This window comes from Coregonus clupeaformis, chromosome 27 (genome assembly GCF_020615455.1).
Source record: "Coregonus clupeaformis isolate EN_2021a chromosome 27, ASM2061545v1, whole genome shotgun sequence".
Lineage (NCBI taxonomy): Eukaryota > Metazoa > Chordata > Actinopteri > Salmoniformes > Salmonidae > Coregonus > Coregonus clupeaformis.
In genome coordinates, this window is record NC_059218.1 from 36806848 (window position 1) to 36827914 (window position 21067).

Here is a 21067-nt window from a genome sequence, read left to right on the forward strand (position 1 = left end):
ATAATGTAATTCTACCACAGTAGGTATCTAGAGCAGATGCTTTCCTCTGCATCACAATTGCTTTACTATTGTTTAACTGAGAAGGAACTAACCTGTGATACAGTGCTGATCTAACATGTATAACAAATGATCAGTGAGACCTGTCTTTAGACAACAGCCAACATAACAAACACTTACCAAAAAAATGCAGACAATACAACAGCACATTGGTATTATACAATTTTAAAGTTCATGTAAGGGTTTCGAATACCATGTCGTATTAATTTGACTCCTGCAACAAATGGTTTAAGACTGTCCTCTTTGCTGTGCTCATGCCATGTTGACCTGACTCCGGTTTGTTATAGGACATGGATGAGGCCCACTTTGGCTACTCCTTCAAGTACCTGAAGAACAAGCCAGTGAAGGAGCTGAACGGAGATCAGTTCTTAAAGATGTGCCAGGCTGAGGAGGAGGGGCTTCTCACCATAGACATCTGCATCGACCTCTTAGGGGTCAAAGGGTAAGGCGGGGTGGCATCGACCTCATAGGGGTCAAAGGGTAAGAGGGAGGGCCAAACCATAGAGAATGATAGAGGCCTCTAGGGGCCAAAAGGCCGTATTACCATGGGCAGCACCATTGAGGGCTTCCACCATTTTAATGTAGTCAACTGAGTGGGACTTCCAACTTCATTGGCTGATGCCTCCTAGTGACCCTGTTGGAGTCATGTACAACCCTTTCATCAGGAAGGATCAGCCAATCGTATAGAAGAAAATGGACTACTTCAAAACAGCCTCAATGGTGCTTCCCATGCTGTCACAGCTGCTATAATGGCAGAGATGAAAAAGATGAGACCTCTATCTCTATGGGCTAAACTCATGAGTTACAGACTCAGTCTCTGAATGGTCAAACTCACAACCCCCCTCCCCTCTGTCTCTCTCTGCCACACCTCCCCTCTCTCTCTCTGCCACCCCTCCCCTCTCCCCTCCGTCTCTCTCTGCCACCCCTCCCCTCTCTGCCACCCCTCCCCCTCTCTCTCTGCCACCCCTCCCTCTGTCTCTCTCTGCCACCCCTCCCCTCTCTCTGCCACCCCTCCTCCTCTCTCTCTCTGCCACCCCTCCCCTCTGTCTCTCTCTGCCACCCCTCCCCTCTCTCTCTGCCACCCCTCCCTCTGTCTCTCTGCCACCCCTCCCCTCTCTCTCTGCCACCCCTCCCCTCTGTCTCTCTCTGCCACCCCTCCCCTCTCTCTCTGCCACCCCTCCCCTCTCTCTCTCTGCCACCCCTCCCCTCTCTCTCTCTGCCACCCCTCCCCTCTGTCTCTCTCTGCCACCCCCTCCTCTCTCTCTGCCACCCCTCCCCTCTGTCTCTCTGCCACCCCTCCCCTCTCTCTCTGCCACCCCCCTCCCTCTGTCTCTCTCTGCCACCCCTCCCCTCTCTCTCTCTGCCACCCCTCCCTCTCTCTCTCTGCCACCCCCTCCCCTCTCTGCCACCCCCCTCTGTCTCTCTCTGCCACCCCTCCCCTCTCCCCTCCTTCTCTCTCTGCCACCCCTCCCTCTCTCTCTGCCACCCCTCCCTCTCTCTCTCTCTGCCACCTCTCCCCTCCGTCTCTCTCTGCCACCCCTCCCCTCTCTGCCACCCCTCCCCCTCTCTGCCACCCCTCCCTCTCTCTCTGCCACCCCTCCCCTCCGTCTCTCTCTGCCTCCCCTCTCCCCTCCGTCTCTCTCTGCCACCCCTCCCCCCTCCGTCTCTCTCTGCCACCCCTCCCCCTCCGTCTCTCTGCCACCCCTCCCCCCTCTCTCTCTCCTCTCTGTTTCTCTCTGCCACCCCTCCCCTCTCTCTCTCTCTCTGCCACCCCTCCCTCTCTCTCTCTCTGCCACCCCTCCCCTCTCTCTCCTCTCTGCCACCCCTCCCCTCTCTCTCCCCTCTCCGTCTCTCTCTGCCACCCCTCCCCTCTCTCTCCCAGGGTTGCAGGTGACCAGACGTACTTTGATGAGATCAAGCAGTTTTACTACAGAGATGAGTTCAGTCACCAGGTCCAGGAGTGGAACAGACAGAGGACCCTGGCCATAGAGAGGTCCCTCACACAGTTCCTGTACCCTCAGATGGCCAAGGAACTCAAGAACAAACTCATCGCAGAGGCCAAGGACAACATCATTAAGGTAGATCATGTTGCAGGAGGCTGCATAACTGGCTGAAGGTGTAGGTTTGTTGACCCTGTGATATTGTGTGTCCGTCCAGTCGTGCTGCAGGAGGCTGTATAACTGGCTGAAGGTGTAGGTTTGTTGACCCTGTGACATTGTGTGTCCGTCCAGTCGTGTTGCAGGAGGCTGTATAACTGGCTGAAGGTGTAGGTTTGTTGACCCTGTGATATTGTGTGTCCGTCCAGTCGTGTTGCAGGAGGCTGTATAACTGGCTGAAGGTGTAGGTTTGTTGACCCTGTGATATTGTGTGTCCGTCCAGTCGTGTTGCAGGAGGCTGTATAACTGGCTGAAGGTGTAGGTTTGTTGACCCTGTGATATGTGTGTCCGTCGTCGTGTTGCAGGAGGCTGTATAACTGGCTGAAGGTGTAGGTTTGTTGACCCTGTGATATTGTGTGTCCGTCCAGTCGTGTTGCACCAGGCTGCATAACTGGCTGAAGGTGTAGGTTTGTTGACCCTGTGATATTGTGTGTCTTGTCCAGTCGTGTTGCAGGAGGTTGTATAACTGGCTGAAGGTGTAGGTTTGTTGACCCTGTGATATTGTGTGTCTCGTCCAGTCGTGTTGCAGGAGGCTGCATAACTGGCTGAAGGTGTAGGTTTGTTGACCCTGTGATATTGTGTGTCTTGTCCAGTCGTGTTGCAGGAGGCTGTATAACTGGCTGAAGGTGTAGGTTTGTTGACCCTGTGATATTGTGTGTCCGTCCAGTCGTGTTGCAGGAGGCTGTATAACTGGCTGAAGGTGTAGGTTTGTTGACCCTGTGATATTGTGTGTCCGTCCAGTCGTGTTGCAGGAGGCTGTATAACTGGCTGAAGGTGGCTCCCTACAGACCAGACCAGCAGGCGGAGGAGGAGGATGATGATCTGATGGACGAGAGTCAAGGAAAAGGCATCAGAGTCCTGGGAGTGGCCTTCGCAGACAGCAGGTCTGTGGCGGGTGTCTGTGGCGGGTGTCTGTGGGATGTTTCAATGAATGATAACTAAACGGTACCATTCTGTTACCATAGAGATGCGCCAGTGTTCTGTTCTCTTATCAATGGAGAGGGAGAGGTGGTGGACTTCCTCCGTCTGCCCTACTTCCTGAAGAGGAGGAACGCATGGAAGGAGGACGAGAGGGAAAAAAAGGTACAGAGCAGACGGACGACAAGAATCTCCCCTCCCTCCCTCCCTATCCCATCGTATCATAAGCAGTTATCCTCATCACCTCATCGAGGATGTTGTATGAAGTGTTTTCCGGTGTTTCCCCTTCCATTAATTAGCCTAGCTCTGTTGCCTCCTGATTTAAATCATTTGGCTTCAGTTGGTTTCAATAGAGCATTTTGATGTCAGCTGACCTACAGGCTGCTATGGGGGAAACCTTATTGCTGATCTCAGTGGATTTGATTTGAGGCTGTATTACAGTCATATTTGAGTCATTTAGCAGACGCTCTTATCCAGAGCGACTTACAGGAGCAATTAGGGTTAAGTGCCTGGCTCAAGAGCACATCAACAGATTTCTCACCTGGTCGGCTCGGGGATTCAAACCTGCAACCTTTCGGTTACTGGCCCACCGCTCTTAACCGCTAGTCTACCTGTATTATAGTGATCTGATGGTGTGTTTTGTCTCCTCAGCTGCAGGACATTGAGAACCTGAAGAAGTTCCTGACCAGTAAGAAGCCTCACGTGGTGGCTGTTGCCGGGGAGAATAGGTGAGCTCCCCTCCCTCTACCTCTCTTTCACACCCTCCTGGAAGGCTGCAAAACAGCTTTTTGTTCCCAGACCAGCACTTGGACACCTGCCCTGTTCGTTTCTAAAACAAGCCTTTCTTATTTGGCACGTTCAGACATAACCTCTTATTTCTCTATGGGTATTCTGTCTCATGCCTAGGAACTAATCGCACGTGTGTGTGTGTGTGTGTGTGTGTGTGTGTAGGGACGCCCACATGATAATGGAGGACATTAAGAGGACAGTGAGTGAGTTGGAGCAGGAGTCTTCTCTGCCTGCTGTGGGAGTGGAGCTGGTGGACAACGAACTGTCCATGCTCTACATGAACAGTACCAAGTCTCAGGTACACACACTGTACACACACACAGCACACCACACACACACTCATACACACAGTCCACATGAACTGCAATAAATCAAGTTTACTTGGACACTTGCAGCATGAATACATAGCTGCATCTGATGACACTAATCTAACCATGTTCCTGACTTTCTTTCCCTCTTTCCCTCTCTCTCTCTCTGTCCCTCTCTCTCTCTCTCTCTCTCTGTCCCTCTCTCTCTCTCTCTCTCTCTCTCTCTCTCTCTGTCCCTCTCTGTCTCTGTCCCTCTCTCTCTCTCTCTCTCTGTCCCTCTCTGTCTCTGTCCCTCTCTCTCTCTGTCCCTCTCTCTCTGTCCCTCTCTCTCTCTCTCTCTCTCTCTCTCTCTCTCTCTGTCTCTCTCTGTCTCTCTCTGTCTCTGTCTCTCTCTGTCTCTCTCTCTCTCTCTCTCTCTCTCTCTCTCTCTCTCTCTCCTCTCTCTCTCTCTCTCTCTCTCTCTCTCCCCTCTCTCTCTCTCTCTCTCTCTCTCTCTCTCTCTCTCTCTCTCTCTCTCTCTCTCTCTCTCTCTCTCTCTCTCTCTCTCTCTGTCTCTCTCTCTCTCTCTCTGTCTCTCTCTCTGTCCCTCTCTGTCTCTGTCCCTCTCTCTCTCTGTCTCTGTCCCTCTCTCTCTCTGTCTCTGTCTCTCTCTCTCTCTCTCTCTCTCTCTTCCCCCCCAGATGGACTTCCGTGACTACCCTCCGCTGCTGCGCCAGGCTGTGTCAGTAGCCAGGAAGATTCAGGATCCCCTTGTGGAGTACGCTCAGGTTTGCAGCACAGACGAAGACATCCTCTGCCTCAAATTACACCCTCTACAGGTGAGACTGTGTGTGTGTGTACAGGGAAGGATTCATCTGATCAAGGATATTCTGTGCAAGGGTATCAATACTCGTACCGGCTGTATTTCTGTATTTTGAAAGTCATACATCTTGAAAACTTGATTGCTGACAAGCAAAACATTTTGGGACTATATCAACAATGGACTAATAAAACGAATACCAAAAGATAGTTTTGGGATGGCGTTGTCCTTTAAGTGGCCTTTGCAGGTACTGAAGGGGACATTAATTTAATTGTACACTAAGACTTGTACCCCTCCCCTCCCAGGAGCATGTAGTAAAGGAGGACCTGCTGAGTGCTCTGTACTGTGAGTTTATAAACCGGGTCAACGAGGTGGGGGTGGATGTGAACAGAGCCATCTCTCACCCCTACACACAGAGCCTGGTGCAGTTCGTCTGTGGCCTCGGACTGAGGAAGGGATCACACCTGCTCAAGGTCTGTGTGTCTCTTTTTGTCTGTTGCTCTCTCTTTGTCCGGCTGTGTCTCTCTCTGTCCTGCCGTCTGTCTCTCTCTGTCCGGCCGTGTCTCTCTCTGTCCGGCTGTGTCTCTCTCTGTCCGGCTGTGTCTCTCTCTGTCCGGCCGTGTGTCTCTCTCTGTCCGGCTGTGTCTCTCTCTCTGTCCGGCTGTGTCTCTCTCTGTCCGGCTGTGTCTCTCTCTGTCCGGCCGTGTGTCTCTCTCTGTCCGGCTGTGTCTCTCTCTCTGTCCGGCCGTGTGTCTCTCTCTGTCCGGCCGTGTGTCTCTCTCTGTCCGGCCGTGTGTCTCTCTCTGTCCGGCTGTGTCTCTCTCTGTCCGGCCGTGTGTCTCTCTCTGTCCGGCCATGTCTCTCTTTGTCCGGCCGTGTCTCTCTTTGTCCGGCCGTGTCTCTCTCTGTCCGGCCGTGTCTCTCTCTGTCCGGCCGTGTCTCTCTCTGTCCGGCCGTGTCTCTCTCTGTCCGGCTGTGTGTCTCTCTCTGTCCGGCCGTGTGTCTCTCTCTGTCCGGCCGTGTGTCTCTCTCTGTCCGCCGTGTGTCTCTCTCTGTCCGGCCGTGTGTCTTTCTCTGTCCGGCCGTGTGTCTTTCTCTGTCCGGCCGTGTGTGTGTCTCTCTGTCCGCCGTGTGTGTGTCTCTCTGTCCGGCCGTGTGTGTGTCTCTCTGTCGGCCGGTGTGTGTGTCTCTCTGTCCGGCCGTGTGTGTGTCTCTGTCCGGCCGTGTGTGTGTCTCTCTCTGTCCGGCCGTGTGTCTCTCTCTGTCCGGCCGTGTGTGTGTCTCTCTGTCCGGCCGTGTGTGTGTCTCTCTCTGTCCGGCCGTGTGTGTCTCTCTCTCTGTCCGCCGTGTGTGTCTCTCTCTCTGTCCGGCCGTGTGTGTGTCTCTCTCTCTGTCCGGCCGTGTGTGTGTCTCTGTCCGGCCGTGTGTGTCTCTCTGTCCGGCCGTGTGTGTCTCTCTGTCCGGCCGTGTGTCTCTCTCTGTCCGGCCGTGTGTGTGTCTCTCTGTCCGGCCGTGTGTCTCTCTGTCCGGCCGTGTGTCTCTCTCTGTCCGCCGTGTGGTGTCTCTCTGTCCGCCGTGTGTGTCTCTCTGTCCGGCCGTGTGTCTCTCTCTGTCCGGCCGTGTGTGTCTTCTGTCCGGCCGTGTGTTCTCTCTGTCCGCCGTGTGTCTCTCTCTGTCCGGCCGTGTGTGTGTCTCTCTGTCCGGCCGTGTGTGTCTCTCTGTCCGGCCGTTGTGTGTCTCTCTCTGTCCGGCCGTGTGTGTCTCTCTGTCCGCCGTGTGTTCTCTGTCCGCCGTGTGTTCTCTCTGTCCGCCGTGTGTCTCTCTCTGTCCGGCCGTGTGTGTCTCTCTGTCCGGCCGTGTGTGTCTCTCTCTGTCCGGCCGTGTGTGTGTCTCTCTCTCTGTCCGCCGTGTGTGCTCTCTCTGTCCGGCCGTGTGTGTCTCTCTCTCTGTCCGGCCGTGTGTGTGTCTCTCTCTCTGTCCGGCCGTGTGTGTGTCTCTCTCTCTGTCCGGCCGTGTGTGTGTCTCTCTCTGTCCGGCCGTGTGTGTGTCTCTCTCTCTGTCCGGCCGTGTGTGTTCTCTCTCTGTCCGCCGTGTGTGTCTCTCTGTCCGGCCGTGTGTCTCTCTGTCCGCCGTGTGTGTGTCTCTCTGTCCGGCCGTAGTGTGTCTCTCTGTCCGGCCGTGTGTCTCTCTCTGTCCGGCCGTGTGTGTCTCTCTGTCCGCCGTGTGTCTCTCTCTGTCCGGCCGTGTGTGTCTCTCTCTGTCCGGCCGTGTGTGTCTCTCTCTGTCCGGCCGTGTGTGTGTCTCTCTCTGTCCGGCCGTGTGTGTGTCTCTCTGTCCGGCCGTGTGTGTGTCTCTCTGTCCGGCCGTGTGTGTCTCTCTGTCCGGCCGTGTGTCTCTCTCTGTCCGGCCGTGTGTGTCTCTCTCTGTCCGGCCGTGTGTGTCTCTCTCTGTCCGGCCGTGTGTGTGTCTCTCTCTGTCCGGCCGTGTGTGTGTCTCTCTCTGTCCGGCCGTGTGTGTGTCTCTCTCTGTCCGGCCGTGTGTGTGTCTCTCTCTGTCCGGCCGTCTGTCTCTCTGTCCGGCCGTCTGTCTCTCTCTGTCCGGCCGTGTGTCTCTCTCTGTCCGGCCGTGTGTCTCTCTCTGTCCGGCCGTGTGTCTCTCTCTGTCCGGCCGTGTGTCTTTCTCTGTCCGGCCGTGTGTGTCTCTCTGTCCGGCCGTGTGTGTGTCTCTCTGTCCGGCCGTGTGTGTGTGTCTCTGTCCGGCCGTGTGTGTGTCTCTCTGTCCGGCCGTGTGTGTGTCTCTCTCTGTCCGCCGTGTGTGTCTCTCTCTGTCCGGCCGTGTGTGTGTCTCTCTCTGTCCGGCCGTGTGTGTGTCTCTCTCTGTCCGGCCGTGTGTGTGTCTCTCTGTCCGGCCGTGTGTGTGTCTCTCTCTGTCCGGCCGTGTGTCTCTCTCTGTCCGGCCGTGTGTCTCTCTCTGTCCGGCCGTGTGTCTCTCTCTGTCCGGCCGTGTGTCTCTCTCTGTCCGGCCGTGTGTCTCTCTCTGTCCGGCCGTGTGTCTCTCTCTGTCCGGCCGTGTGTCTCTCTCTGTCCGGCCGTGTGTCTCTCTCTGTCCGGCCGTGTGTCTCTCTCTGTCCGGCCGTGTGTCTTTCTCTGTCCGGCCGTGTGTCTCTCTGTCCGGCCGTGTGTGTCTCTCTGTCCGCCGTGTGTCTCTCTGTCCGCCGTGGTGTGTCTCTGTCCGCCGTCTGTCTCTCTCTGTCCGGCCGTCTGTCTCTCTCTGTCCGGCCGTCTGTCTCTCTCTGTCCGGCCGTGTGTCTCTCTCTGTCCGGCCGTGTGTCTCTCTGTCCGGCCGTGTGTCTCTCTCTGTCTGTGCAGGTTTTGAGTCAGAGCCTTGTTCAGTATCTCTTTGCTTAGTGCTTACTGCTTAGTGCTTACTGCTTAGTGCTTACTGCTTAGTGCTTACTGCTTACTGCTTACTGCTTAGTGCTTACTCCTTAGTGCTTACTCCTTAGTGCTTACTGCTTAGTGCTTACTCCTTAGTGCTTACTGCTTAGTGCTTACTGCTTACTGCTTAGTGCTTACTGCTTAGTGCTTACTGCTTAGTGCTTAGTGCTTACTCCTTAGTGCTTACTCCTTAGTGCTTACTCCTTAGTGCTTAGTGCTTAGTGCTTAGTGCTTACTGCTTACTGCTTACTGCTTAGTGCTTACTCCTTAGTGCTTAGTGCTTACTCCTTAGTGCTTACTGCTTAGTGCTTACTGCTTACTGCTTACTGCTTAGTGCTTACTGCTTACTGCTTAGTGCTTACTCCTTAGTGCTTACTCCTTAGTGCTTACTGCTTACTGCTTAGTGCTTACTGCTTACTGCTTAGTGCTTACTCCTTAGTGCTTACTCCTTAGTGCTTACTGCTTAGCGCTTACTCCTTAGCGCTTACTGCTTAGTGCTTACTCCTTAGTGCTTACTCCTTAGTGCTTACTCCTTAGTGCTTACTCCTTAGTGCTTACTCCTTAGTGCTTACTCCTTAGTGCTTAGTGCTTACTCCTTAGTGCTTACTCCTTAGTGCTTACTCCTTAGTGCTTACTCCATACCGGTACATCAGGGTTCTTCAATTCCGGTCCTGGAGGGCCAAAACACTTCTGTTTTTTATTTCTACCTGGTAGTTAATTGCACTCAACTGGTGTCCCAGGTCTGAATTAGCCCCTGATTAGAAGGAGAGGATGAAAAACAGAGGTGTTTCGGCCCTCCAGGACCGGAATTGAAGAACCCTGCGGTACATGGTCTGTATTCTTTCTCACCTCTCCACTGTGAGTCCGGTGTCATGCAAATGTGTATCTTGACCCATGTCCTGTGTTTAAGAGCAGCATTAGACATTTATACTGTATTATTATACTAATGTGTGTCTCCTACCCTTCTCTCTCTCTCTCTCTCTCTCTGTGTGGTTGCTTCATCCCCGTACATGGTCTGTAATGTTTCTCTCCTCCCCTGGTCCAGATCCTGAAGCAGAATAACACTCGCCTGGAGAACCGGACTCAGCTGGTCACCATGTGTCACATGGGCCCCAAGGTCTTCATCAACTGTGCTGGCTTCATCAAGATAGACACCGCCTCGCTCGGAGACAGGTACGTGGGTGGGCCTGGATGGTAGGGATATTTCCATTCATCCATGGTGTTGTTCTGCTTATAGTCCACTGGATTCTCTTTGTATGTCATTCTGACTCCCCCATCTGCAGTACTGACTCGTACATCGAGGTTCTGGACGGGTCCCGAGTGCACCCGGAGACATACGAGTGGGCCAGAAAGATGGCGGTGGACGCTCTGGAATACGATGAGTCCGCGGAGGACGCCAACCCGGCCGGAGCGCTGGAGGAAATCCTGGAAAACCCAGAGCGCCTCAAAGACCTGGACCTGGATGCCTTCGCTGAGGAGCTGGAGAGACAGGTACAGAAAGAGAGAGGGTGTGTGTGTGTGTGGTTAGTGTGATTGTGTGTAGTACACAGCTGTACAATTATAGATACCATAGGTGTTATAGGTCAGGGATGGCTAACTCCTCGAGGGCCTGAATGGTGTCACACTTTAGCCCCAGCTCCAGCTAACACACCGGACTACAATAATCAAAAAATCATGATCTTCAGTTTAGTTTCATCAGCTTTGTTTGCTAGGGATGGGGGAAAAGAGGACTGGAGTTACCCATCCCTGTTATTGGTCATTGTTACTTGCCAGCATCTGGATTAGGGCTCTCCAACCCTGTTCCTGGACAGCTACCCTCATGTAGGTTTTCACTCCAACCCTGTTCCTGGACAGCTACCCTCATGTAGGTTTTCACTCCTACCCTGTTCCTGGAGAGCTACCCCCCTGTAGTTTTTCACTCCAACCAGTTGTAACTAACCTGATTCATCTTATCAACCACCTAATTAATCCGGTGTGCAAGATTAGGGTTATGTTAACAAGGACCTATAATTTTGACATGCTAACCTGTGTTTTTCCTGTGGTTTGTAGGGTTATGGTAACAAGGGAATCACCCTGTATGATATCCGTGCTGAGTTGAGCTGCAGGTATAAGGACCTGAGAGTTCCCTACAGAGCTCCTAACACTGAGGAGGTGTTTAACCTGCTCACCAAGGAGACACCTGAGACCTTCTATATAGGTAACACACTGACACACACACACCCTTACCTTCTACGTAGGTAACCCACACACCCTTACCTTCTACATAGGTAACCCACTCCCACACCACCTTACCTTATACATAAGTAACCCACACCCACACCCTTACCTTCTACATAGGTAACCCACACCCACACCCTTACCTTCTACATAGGTAACCCACTCCCACCCCCTTCCCTTCTACCTAGGTAACCCACACCCACCCCCTTCTACATAGGTAACCCACACCCACACCCCCTTACCTTCTACATAGGTAACCCACTCCCACCCCCTTACCTTCTACATAGGTAACCCACTCCCACCCCCTTACCTTATACATAAGTAACCCACACCCTTACCTTCTACATAGGTAACCCACACCCTTACCTTCTACATAGGTAACCCACTCCCACCCCCTTACCTTCTACCTAGGTAACCCACACCCACCCCCTTCTACATAGGTAACCCACACCCACACCCCCTTACCTTCTACATAGGTAACCCACTCCCACCCCCTTACCTTCTACATAGGTAACCCACTCCCACCCCCCTTACCTTCTACATAGGTAACCCACACCCACCCCCTTACCTTCTACATAGGTAACCCACACCCCCTTACCTTCTACATAGGTAACCCACTCCCACCCCTTACCTTCTACATAGGTAACCCACACCCACCCCCTTACCTTCTACATAGGTAACCCACACCCACCCCCTTACCTTCTACATAGGTAACCCACACCCACACCCCTTACCTTCTACATAGGTAACCCACTCCCACCCCCTTACCTTCTACATAGGTAACCCACACCCACACCCCCTTACCTTCTACATAGGTAACCCACTCCCACCCCTTACCTTCTACATAGGTAACCCACTCCCACCCCCTTACCTTCTACATAGGTAACCCACACCCACCCCCTTACCTTCTACATAGGTAACCCACACCCACACCCTTACCTTCTACATAGGTAACCCACACCCCACCCCCTTACCTTCTACATAGGTAACCCACACCCTTACCTTCTACATAGGTAACCCACTCCCACACCCTTACCTTCTACATAGGTAACCCACACCCTTACCTTCTACATAGGTAACCCACTCCCACACCCTTACCTTCTACATAGGTAACCCACACCCACACCCCCTTACCTTCTACATAGGTAACCCACACCCACCCCCTTACCTTCTACATAGGTAACCCACACCCACACCCTTACCTTCTACATAGGTAACCCACACCCACACCCCTTACCTTCTACATAGGTAACCCACTCCCACCCCCTTACCTTCTACATAGGTAACCCACACCCCCTTAACTTCTACATAGGTAACCCACTCCCACACCCTTACCTTCTACATAGGTAACCCATTCCCACCCCCTTACCTTCTACATAGGTAACCCACACCCACACCCTTACCTTCTACATAGGTAACCCACACCCACACCCCCTTACCTTCTACATAGGTAACCCACTCCCACCCCCTTACCTTCTACATAGGTAACCCACACCCACACCCCCTTACCTTCTACATAGGTAACCCACACCCACACCCCCTTACCTTCTACATAGGTAACCCACTCCCACCCCCTTACCTTCTACATAGGTAACCCACTCCCACCCCCTTACCTTCTACATAGGTAACCCACACCCACCCCCTTACCTTCTACATAGGTAACCCACACCCACACCCTTACCTTCTACATAGGTAACCCACACCCACCCCCTTACCTTCTACATAGGTAACCCACACCCTTACCTTCTACATAGGTAACCCACTCCCACACCCTTACCTTCTACATAGGTAACCCACACCCTTACCTTCTACATAGGTAACCCACTCCCACCCCCTTACCTTCTACATAGGTAACCCACCCCCTTACCTTCTACATAGGTAACCCACCCCCTTACCTTCTACGTAGGTAACCCAGACCTACCCCCTTCTACATAGGTAACCCACACCCACACCCCCTTACCTTCTACATAGGTAACCCACTCCCACCCCCCTTACCTTCTACATAGGTAACCCACACCCACCCCTTACCTTCTACATAAGTAACCCACTCCCACCCCCCTTACCTTCTACATAAGTAACCCACTCCCACCCCCTTACCTTCTACATAGGTAACCCACACCCACCCCTTCTACATAGGTAACCCACACCCACCCCCCTTACCTTCTACATAGGTAACCCACACCCACCCCCTTACCTTCTACATAGGTAACCCACTCCCACCCCCTTACCTTCTACATAAGTAACCCACTCCCACCCCCTTACCTTCTACATAGGTAACCCACACCCACCCCCTTCTACATAGGTAACCCACACCCACCCCCTTACCTTCTACATAGGTAACCCCACACCCACCCCTTACCTTCTACATAGGTAACCCACACCCACCCCCCTTACCTTCTACATAGGTAACCCACACCCACCCCCTTACCTTCTACATAGGTAACCCACACCCACCCCCTTACCTTCTACATAGGTAACCCACACCCACACCCCCTTACCTTCTACATACAGTGGGGGAAAAAAGTATTTAGTCAGCCACCAATTGTGCAAGTTCTCCCACTTAAAAAGATGAGAGAGGCCTGTAATTTGCATCATAGGTACACGTCAACTATGACAGACAAAATGAGAAAAAAAATTCCAGAAAATCACATTGTAGGATTTTTTATGAATTTATTTGCAAATTATGGTGGAAAATAAGTATTTGGTCAATAACAAAAGTTTCTCAATACTTTGTTATATACCCCTTGTTGTCAATGACACAGGTCAAACGTTTTCTGTAAGTCTTCACAAGGTTTTCACACACTGTTGCTGGTATTTTGGCCCATTCCTCCATGCAGATCTCCTCTAGAGCAGTGATGTTTTGGGGCTGTCGCTGGGCAACACGGACTTTCAACTCCCTCAAAGATTTTCTATGGGGTTGAGATCTGGAGACTGGCTAGGCCACTCCAGGACCTTGAAATGCTTCTTACGAAGCCACTCCTTCGTTGCCCGGGCGGTGTGTTTGGGATCATTGTCATGCTAAAAGACCCAGCCACGTTTCATCTTCAATGCCCTTGCTGATGGAAGGAGGTTTTCACTCAAAATCTCACGATACATGGCCCCATTCATTCTTTCCTTTACACGGATCAGTCGTCCTGGTCCCTTTGCAGAAAAACAGCCCCAAAGCATGAAGTTTCCACCCCCATGCTTCACAGTAGGTATGGTGTTCTTTGGATGCAACTCAGCATTCTTTGTCCTCCAAACACGATGAGTTGAGTTTTTACCAAAAAGTTATATTTTGGTTTCATCTGACCATATGACATTCTCCCAATCCTCTTCTGGATCATCCAAATGCACTCTAGCAAACTTCAGACGGGCCTGGACATGTACTGGCTTAAGCAGGGGGACACGTCTGGCAATGCAGGATTTGAGTCCCTGGCGGAGTAGTGTGTTACTGATGGTAGGCTTTGTTACTTTGGTCCCAGCTCTCAGCAGGTCATTCACTAGGTCCCCCCGTGTGGTTCTGGGATTTTTGCTCACCGTTCTTGTGATCATTTTGACCCCACGGGGTGAGATCTTGCGTGGAGCCCCAGATCGAGGGAGATTATCAGTGGTCTTGTACGTCTTCCATTTCATAATAATTGCTCCCACAGTTGATTTCTTCAAACCAAGCTGCTTACCTATTGCAGATTGTCTTCCCAGCCTGGTGCAGGTCTACAATTTTGTTTCTGGTGTCCTTTGACAGCTCTTTGGTCTTGACCATAGTGGAGTTTGGAGTGTGACTGTTTGAGGTTGTGGACAGGTGTCTTTTATACTGATAACAAGTTCAAACAGGTGCCATTAATACAGGTAACGAGTGGAGGACAGAGGAGCCTCTTAAAGAAGAAGTTACAGGTCTGTGAGAGCCAGAAATCTTGCTTGTTTGTAGGTGACCAAATACTTATTTTCCACCATAATTTGCAAATAAATTCATTAAAAATCCTACAATGTGATTTTCTGGATTTTTTTTTCTCAATTTGTCTATCATAGTTGACGTGTACCTATAATGAAAATTACAGGCCTCTCTCATCTTTTTAAGTGGGAGAACTTGCACAATTGGTGGCTGACTAAATACTTTTTTTCCCCACTGTAGGTAACCCACTCCCACCCCCTTACCTTCTACATAGGTAACCCACCCCCACCCCCTTACCTTCTACATAGGTAACCCACACCCTTACCTTCTACATAGGTAACCCACCCCCTTACCTTCTACATAGGTAACCCACACCCACACCCTTACCTTCTACATAGGTAACCCACCCCCTTACCTTCTACATAGGTAACCCACCCCCTTACCTTCTACATAGGTAACCCACACCCACCCCCTTACCTTCTACATAGGTAACCCACACCCTTACCTTCTACATAGATGACCCACTCCCACACCCTTACCTTGTTCATTGGTAGCACTCACACCACCCTAATCCACTCACACTACCTTCACACCCTCTCAGATTCTGCTTACATGTACAGTTGCTCACTCTGCCTCTCCCTCTGTCTCCAGGGAAGCTGATCACCAGTGTAGTGACCGGTATAGCCCACCGGCGCCCCCAAGGGGAGAGTTATGACCAGGCCATCAGGAACGACGCTACAGGCCTGTGGCAGTGCCCCTTCTGTCAACAGGACAACTTCCCTGAACTCAGCGAGGTGAGACATCATGACCTCTAACCCCTCACCTGTTCCTTTCCCCGCGACTCTGACGTGGTTACTTAGGGAAGTCACTAACTGTAAGTCGCTCTGGATAAGAGCGTCTGCTAAATGACTAAAATGTAAAATTAGAACAAATCAGCGGGACGTGATGTATTATTTATTTGTAAATTATTATTTACTTTCTCCTCCCTCTCTCTTCCTCTCCTCTCTCTTCCTCTCCTCTCTCTTCCCCTCTCTTCCTCTCCTTTCTCTTCCTCTCCTCTCTCTCCCCCTCTCTTCCTCTCCTCTCACTCCCTCTCTTCCTCTCCTCTCTCTTCCTCTCCTCTCTCTTCCTCTCCTCTCTCTCCTCTCTGCTAGGTGTGGAACCATTTTGACAGTGGTTCGTGTCCTGGCCAGGCCATAGGTGTGAGGGCTCGGATGGACAACGGTGTCCAGGGCTTCATCCCCACCAAATTCCTCAGTGACAAGGTGGTCAAACACCCTGAGGAGAGGGTCAAGGTGAGACACACAGACATGCACACACACTGTCACACAAACCAACACACACACACTATTCTGGTCCTGGAGAGCACACACCAAGGCTTTGGTTCCTTCTTCTTGCTCTCTCTCCAGGACTCAATCTGTTGGTGACTAGAGTTGGTTCAGTTACTTCAGTACCTGTACACGTGTTCACCTAACTCTCCCTCCTCCTCTCCCAGGTGGGTATGACGGTACACTGTCGCATCATGAAGATCGACATCGAGAAGTTCAACGTGGACCTGACGTGTCGTACGTCTGACCTGATGGATAAGAACAATGAGTGGAAGCTTCCTAAAGACAGCTACTACGACTTTGACACGGAGACAGAGGACACCAAGACAGAGGAGGAACTCAAGAAGAAACAACAGAGAACCAGTTAGTATACAGCCAGTAAACAGTAGTGTACAGAGAACCAGTTAGTATACAACCAGTAAACAGTAGTGTACAGAGAACCAGTTAGTATACAGCCAGTAAACAGTAGTGTACAGAGAACCAGTTAGTATACAGCCAGTAAACAGTAGTGTACAGAGAACCAGTTAGTATACAGCCAGTAAACAGTAGTGTACAGAGAACCAGTTAGTATACAGCCAGTAAACAGTAGTGTACAGAGAACCAGTTAGTATACAGCCAGTAAACAGTAGTGTACAGAGAAGAAACAGAGAACCAGTTAGTATACAGAGTTAGGGTCAGGTTAGGGCTGAAACAGTGCATGTTTTTATTTGAACTTTGTGAACAAAACAAGACTACGATGTACCTTCTTAACGTTACTCTTCTGTTTCTCACTTTCCTCTCCTCCCTCTATCCACCCTCTTGCCCCCTCTCTTCTCTCTCCAGCCTATATAAAACGTGTTATCGCCCACCCATCCTTCCATAACATCAACTTCAAGCAGGCTGAGAAGATGATGGAGTCTATGGACCAGGGAGACGTTGTTATCAGGCCGAGCAGCAAGGGAGAGAACCACCTCACCGTCACCTGGAAGGTATGGAGGGTTAGATGGAGGGATGGATCAGGGAGGTGTCACATGGTAGGTATGGAGGGAGGGATGGATCAGGGAGGTGTCACCTGGAAGGTATGGAGGGAGGGGTGGATCAGGGAGGCGTCACCTGGTAGGTATGGAGGGAGGGATAGATCAGGGAGGCGTCACATGGTAGGTATGGAGGGAGGGATGGATCAGGGAGGCGTCACATGGTAGGTATGGAGGGAGGGATGGATCAGGGAGGTGTCACCTGGAAGGTATGGAGGGAGGGATGGATCAGGGAGGCGTCACATGGTAGGTATGGAGGGAGGGATGGATCAGGGAGGCGTCACCTGGAAGGTATGGAGGGAGGGATGGATCAGGGAGGCGTCACCTGGAAGGTATGGAGGGAGGGATAGATCAGGGAGGCGTCACATGGTAGGTATGGAGGGAGGGATAGATCAGGGAGGCGTCACCTGGAAGGTATGGAGGGAGGGATAGATCAGGGAGGCGTCACCTGGTAGGTATGGAGGGAGGGATAGATCAGGGAGGCGTCACCTGGAAGGTATGGAGGGAGGGATGGATCAGGGAGGCGTCACATGGTAGGTATGGAGGGAGGGATAGATCAGGGAGGCGTCACCTGGTAGGTATGGCTAGAGAGGGGGAGAGAGGAGTGCTGTAGATGGGTGCATAACCCCCAAAAAAGTGATAGGCTACTGTATAAAACAAGTGGTCCATCAACCCTCTATCTGGAGAGCTACTGGAAGTGCAGGCTTTTGATCCAACCCTGCTCAAACACACCAGTCAGCTTATTTTTACAATGTGGTGTGTTAGAGCAGGGCTGGACCAAGAGCCTGCACACCCAGAATCTCCTTCTAGGATGGTTGGCCACCCTGCAACATTACAATTACAACCTCCTGTAGCTCAGTTGGTAGAGCATGGCGCTTTGCAACGCCAGGGTTCTGGGTTCGATTCCCATGGGGGGCCAGTATGAAAAATGTGTGTACTCACTTAACTGTAAGTCGCTCTGGATAAGAGCGTCTGCTAAATGACTAAAATGTAAATGTAATTTGTTTTAAATGTCTTTATAAAATAATTCCCTCATTCAATGAACCGTTAATGTCGAGCCCTGTGTGTGTGTGTTGACCGACAGGTTGATTCATTTGTTGTTGGATGCTAATCAGATGTGTTATGTGTAGGTGGCTGACGGTATCTACCAGCACGTTGACGTGAGAGAGGAGGGCAAGGAGAACGCCTTCAGCCTGGGACACACACTCTGGATCAACACTGAGGTGAAGACCGTGTGTGTGTGTGAGAGAGAGAGAGCGATGGGTTGTCTACATGCCTGTTCCACAACTCAAACTGATCTCTCTACCCCCCCCTTGCTCTCTCTCTGCCCCTTCTTTCTCTGTCTCCCCCCTCCCTCATCTCTCTCCCTCCCTCATCTCTCTCTCCCACTCCCTCCCTCTAGGAGTTTGAGGATCTTGATGAGATCACAGCTCGTTATATTCAGCCAATGGCAGCGTTCGCTCGCGACCTGCTGGGACACAAGTACTTCCAGGACTGTAACGGAGGGGACAGGAAGGTATGGGGGGGGAATATAGTCTTAACCACAGGAAAGTGTTTTATTTTGATTCACCTCAAAAGTCTCTCACAGAGTATTGGTTTGACAAAGACTTACAAAGAAAATAACCTCCTGGTTTGATCTCTCCAGTGACAGTTTGTTTGTATTATTATTCTCTTTATTTATAAAGCTACACATCTCCATTTTATTCATCTCCTCTCTCTGTCTCCCCGTCCCTCTCCCTGTCTCCCCGTCCCTCTCCCTGTCTCCCCGTCCCTCTCTCGGTCTCCCCGTCCCTCTCCCTGTCCCCTGTCCCTCTCCCTGTCTCCCCGTCCCTCTCTCTGTCTCCCCGTCCCTCTCTCTGTCTCCCGTCCCTCTCTCTGTCTCCCCGTCCCTCTCTCTGTCTCCCCGTCCCTCTCTCTGTCTCCCCGTCCCTCTCTCTGTCTCCCCGTCCCTCTCTCTGTCTCCCCGTCCCTCTCCCTCTCTCTGTCTCCCCGTCCCTCTCTCTGTCTCCCGTCCCTCTCTCTGTCTCCCCGTCCCTCTCTCTGTCTCCCCGTCCCTCTCCCCGTGCCTCTCTCTGTCTCCCCGTCCCTCTCTCTGTCTCCCCGTCCCTCTCTCTGTCTCCCCGTCCCTCTCTCTGTCTCCCCGTCCCTCTCTCTGTCTCCCCGTCCCTCTCTCTGTCTCCCGTCCCTCTCTCTGTCTCCCCGTCCCTCTCTCTGTCTCCCCGTCCCTCTCTCTGTCTCCCCGTCCCTCTCTCTGTCTCCCCGTCCCTCTCTCTGTCTCCCCGTCCCTCTCCCCGTCCCTCTCCCTGTCTCCCGTCCCTCTCCCTGTCTCCCCGTCCCTCTCCCTGTCTCCCCGTCCCTCTCCCTGTCTCCCCGTCCCTCTCCCTGTCTCCCCGTCCCTCTCCCCGTCCCCTCTCCCTGTCTCCCCGTCCCTCTCCCTGTCTCCCCGTCCCCTCCCTGTCTCCCCGTCCCTCTCCGTCTCCCCGTCCCTCTCCCTGTCTCCCCGTCCCTCTCCCTGTCTCCCCGTCCCTCTCTCTGTCTCCCTGTCTCCCCGTCCCTCTCTCTGTCTCCCCGTCCCTCTCTCTGTCTCCCGTCCCTCTCTCTGTCTCCCGTCCCTCTCTGTCTCCCCGTCCCTCTCTCTGTCTCCCTGTCTCCCCGTCCCTCTCTCTGTCTCCCCGTCCCTCTCTCTGTCTCCCCGTCCCTCTCTCTGTCTCCCCGTCCCTCTCCCTGTCTCCCGTCCCTCTCCCTGTCTCCCCGTCCCTCTCCCTGTCTCCCCGTCCCTCTCCCTGTCTCCCCGTCCCTCTCCCTGTCTCCCCGTCCCTCTCCCTGTCTCCCCGTCCCTCTCCCTGTCTCCCCGTCCCTCTCCCTGTCTCCCCGTCCCTCTCCCTGTCTCCCCGTCCCTCTCCCTGTCTCCCCGTCCCTCTCCGTCTCCCCGTCCCTCTCCCCGTCCCTCTCCCTGTCTCCCCGTCCCTCTCTCTGTCTCCCCGTCCCTCTCTCTGTCTCCCCGTCCCTCTCTCTGTCTCCCCGTCCCTCTCTCTGTCTCCCCGTCCCTCTCTCTGTCTCCCCGTCCTCTCTCTGTCTCCCCGTCCCTCTCTCTGTCTCCCCGTCCCTCTCTCTGTCTCCCCGTCCCTCTCTCTGTCTCCCCGTCCCCTCTCTGTCTCCCCGTCCCTCTCTCTGTCTCCCTGTCTCCCCGTCCCTCTCTCTGTCTCCCTGTCTCCCCGTCCCTCTCTCTGTCTCCCCGTCCCTCTCTCTGTCTCCCCGTCCCTCTCTCTGTCTCCCCGTCCCTCTCTCTGTCTCCCCGTCCCTCTCTCTGTCTCCCCGTCCCTCTCTCTGTCTCCCCGTCCCTCTCTCTGTCTCCCCGTCCCTCTCTCTGTCTCCCCGTCCCTCTCTCTGTCTCCCCGTCCCTCTCTCTGTCTCCCCGTCCCTCTCTCTGTCTCCCTGTCTCCCCGTCCCTCTCCCTGTCTCCCCGTCCCTCTCCCTGTCCCCCGTCCCTCTCTCTGTCTCCCCCGTCCCTCTCTCTGTCTCCCCGTCCCTCTCTCTGTCCCCCGTCCCTCTCCCTGTCTCCCGTCCCTCTCTCTGTCTCCCCGTCCCTCTCTCTGTCTCCCCCGTCCCTCTCCCTGTCTCCCCGTCCCTCTCCCTGTCTCCCCGTCCCTCTCTCTGTCCCCCGTCCCTCTCTCTGTCCCCCCGTCCCTCTCTCTGTCTCCCCGTCCCTCTCTCTGTCTCCCCGTCCCTCTCTCTGTCTCCCCGTCCCTCTCTCTGTCTCCCCGTCCCTCTCTCTGTCTCCCCGTCCCTCTCTCTGTCTCCCCGTCCCGCTCCCTGTCTCCCCGTCCCTCTCCCTGTCTCCCCGTCCCTCTCTCTGTCTCCCCGTCCCTCTCCCTGTCTCCCCGTCCCTCTCTCTGTCTCCCCGTCCCTCTCTCTGTCTGGTAGAAAATGGAGGAGTTGTTGATCAGGTCTAAGAAGGAGAAACCTACGTTCATCCCCTACTTTGTCTCAGCCTGTAAAGACCTGCCTGGGAAGTTCATACTGGGATACCAGCCTCGTGGCAAACCACGGTGAGTTACCATGACTACAGCTAACTAATCCTAACCATGGTGAGTTACCGTGACTATAGCTAACTAATCCTAACCACGGTGAGTTACCATGACTATAGCTAACTAATCCTAACCATGTTGAGTTA

The 21067-nt window shown here is 53.1% G+C and overlaps 1 protein-coding gene across 1 annotated transcript in view; it reads left to right on the top strand.

The window, feature by feature from the left end:
- The window catches only part of supt6h (SPT6 homolog, histone chaperone and transcription elongation factor), a 37471-nt gene that overhangs the window by 11333 nt on the left and 5071 nt on the right, over window positions 1-21067 (top strand). Inside the window, 18 exon segments of the mRNA XM_041851413.2 lie at window positions 345-499; window positions 1940-2135; window positions 2955-3097; window positions 3179-3296; window positions 3783-3859; window positions 4083-4218; window positions 4909-5046; window positions 5333-5500; window positions 9510-9637; window positions 9748-9955; window positions 10514-10661; window positions 15204-15346; window positions 15707-15847; window positions 16048-16243; window positions 16703-16848; window positions 18024-18116; window positions 18296-18409; window positions 20818-20942. Of these exon segments, the coding sequence (XP_041707347.2) occupies window positions 345-499; window positions 1940-2135; window positions 2955-3097; window positions 3179-3296; window positions 3783-3859; window positions 4083-4218; window positions 4909-5046; window positions 5333-5500; window positions 9510-9637; window positions 9748-9955; window positions 10514-10661; window positions 15204-15346; window positions 15707-15847; window positions 16048-16243; window positions 16703-16848; window positions 18024-18116; window positions 18296-18409; window positions 20818-20942 (2573 nt within the window).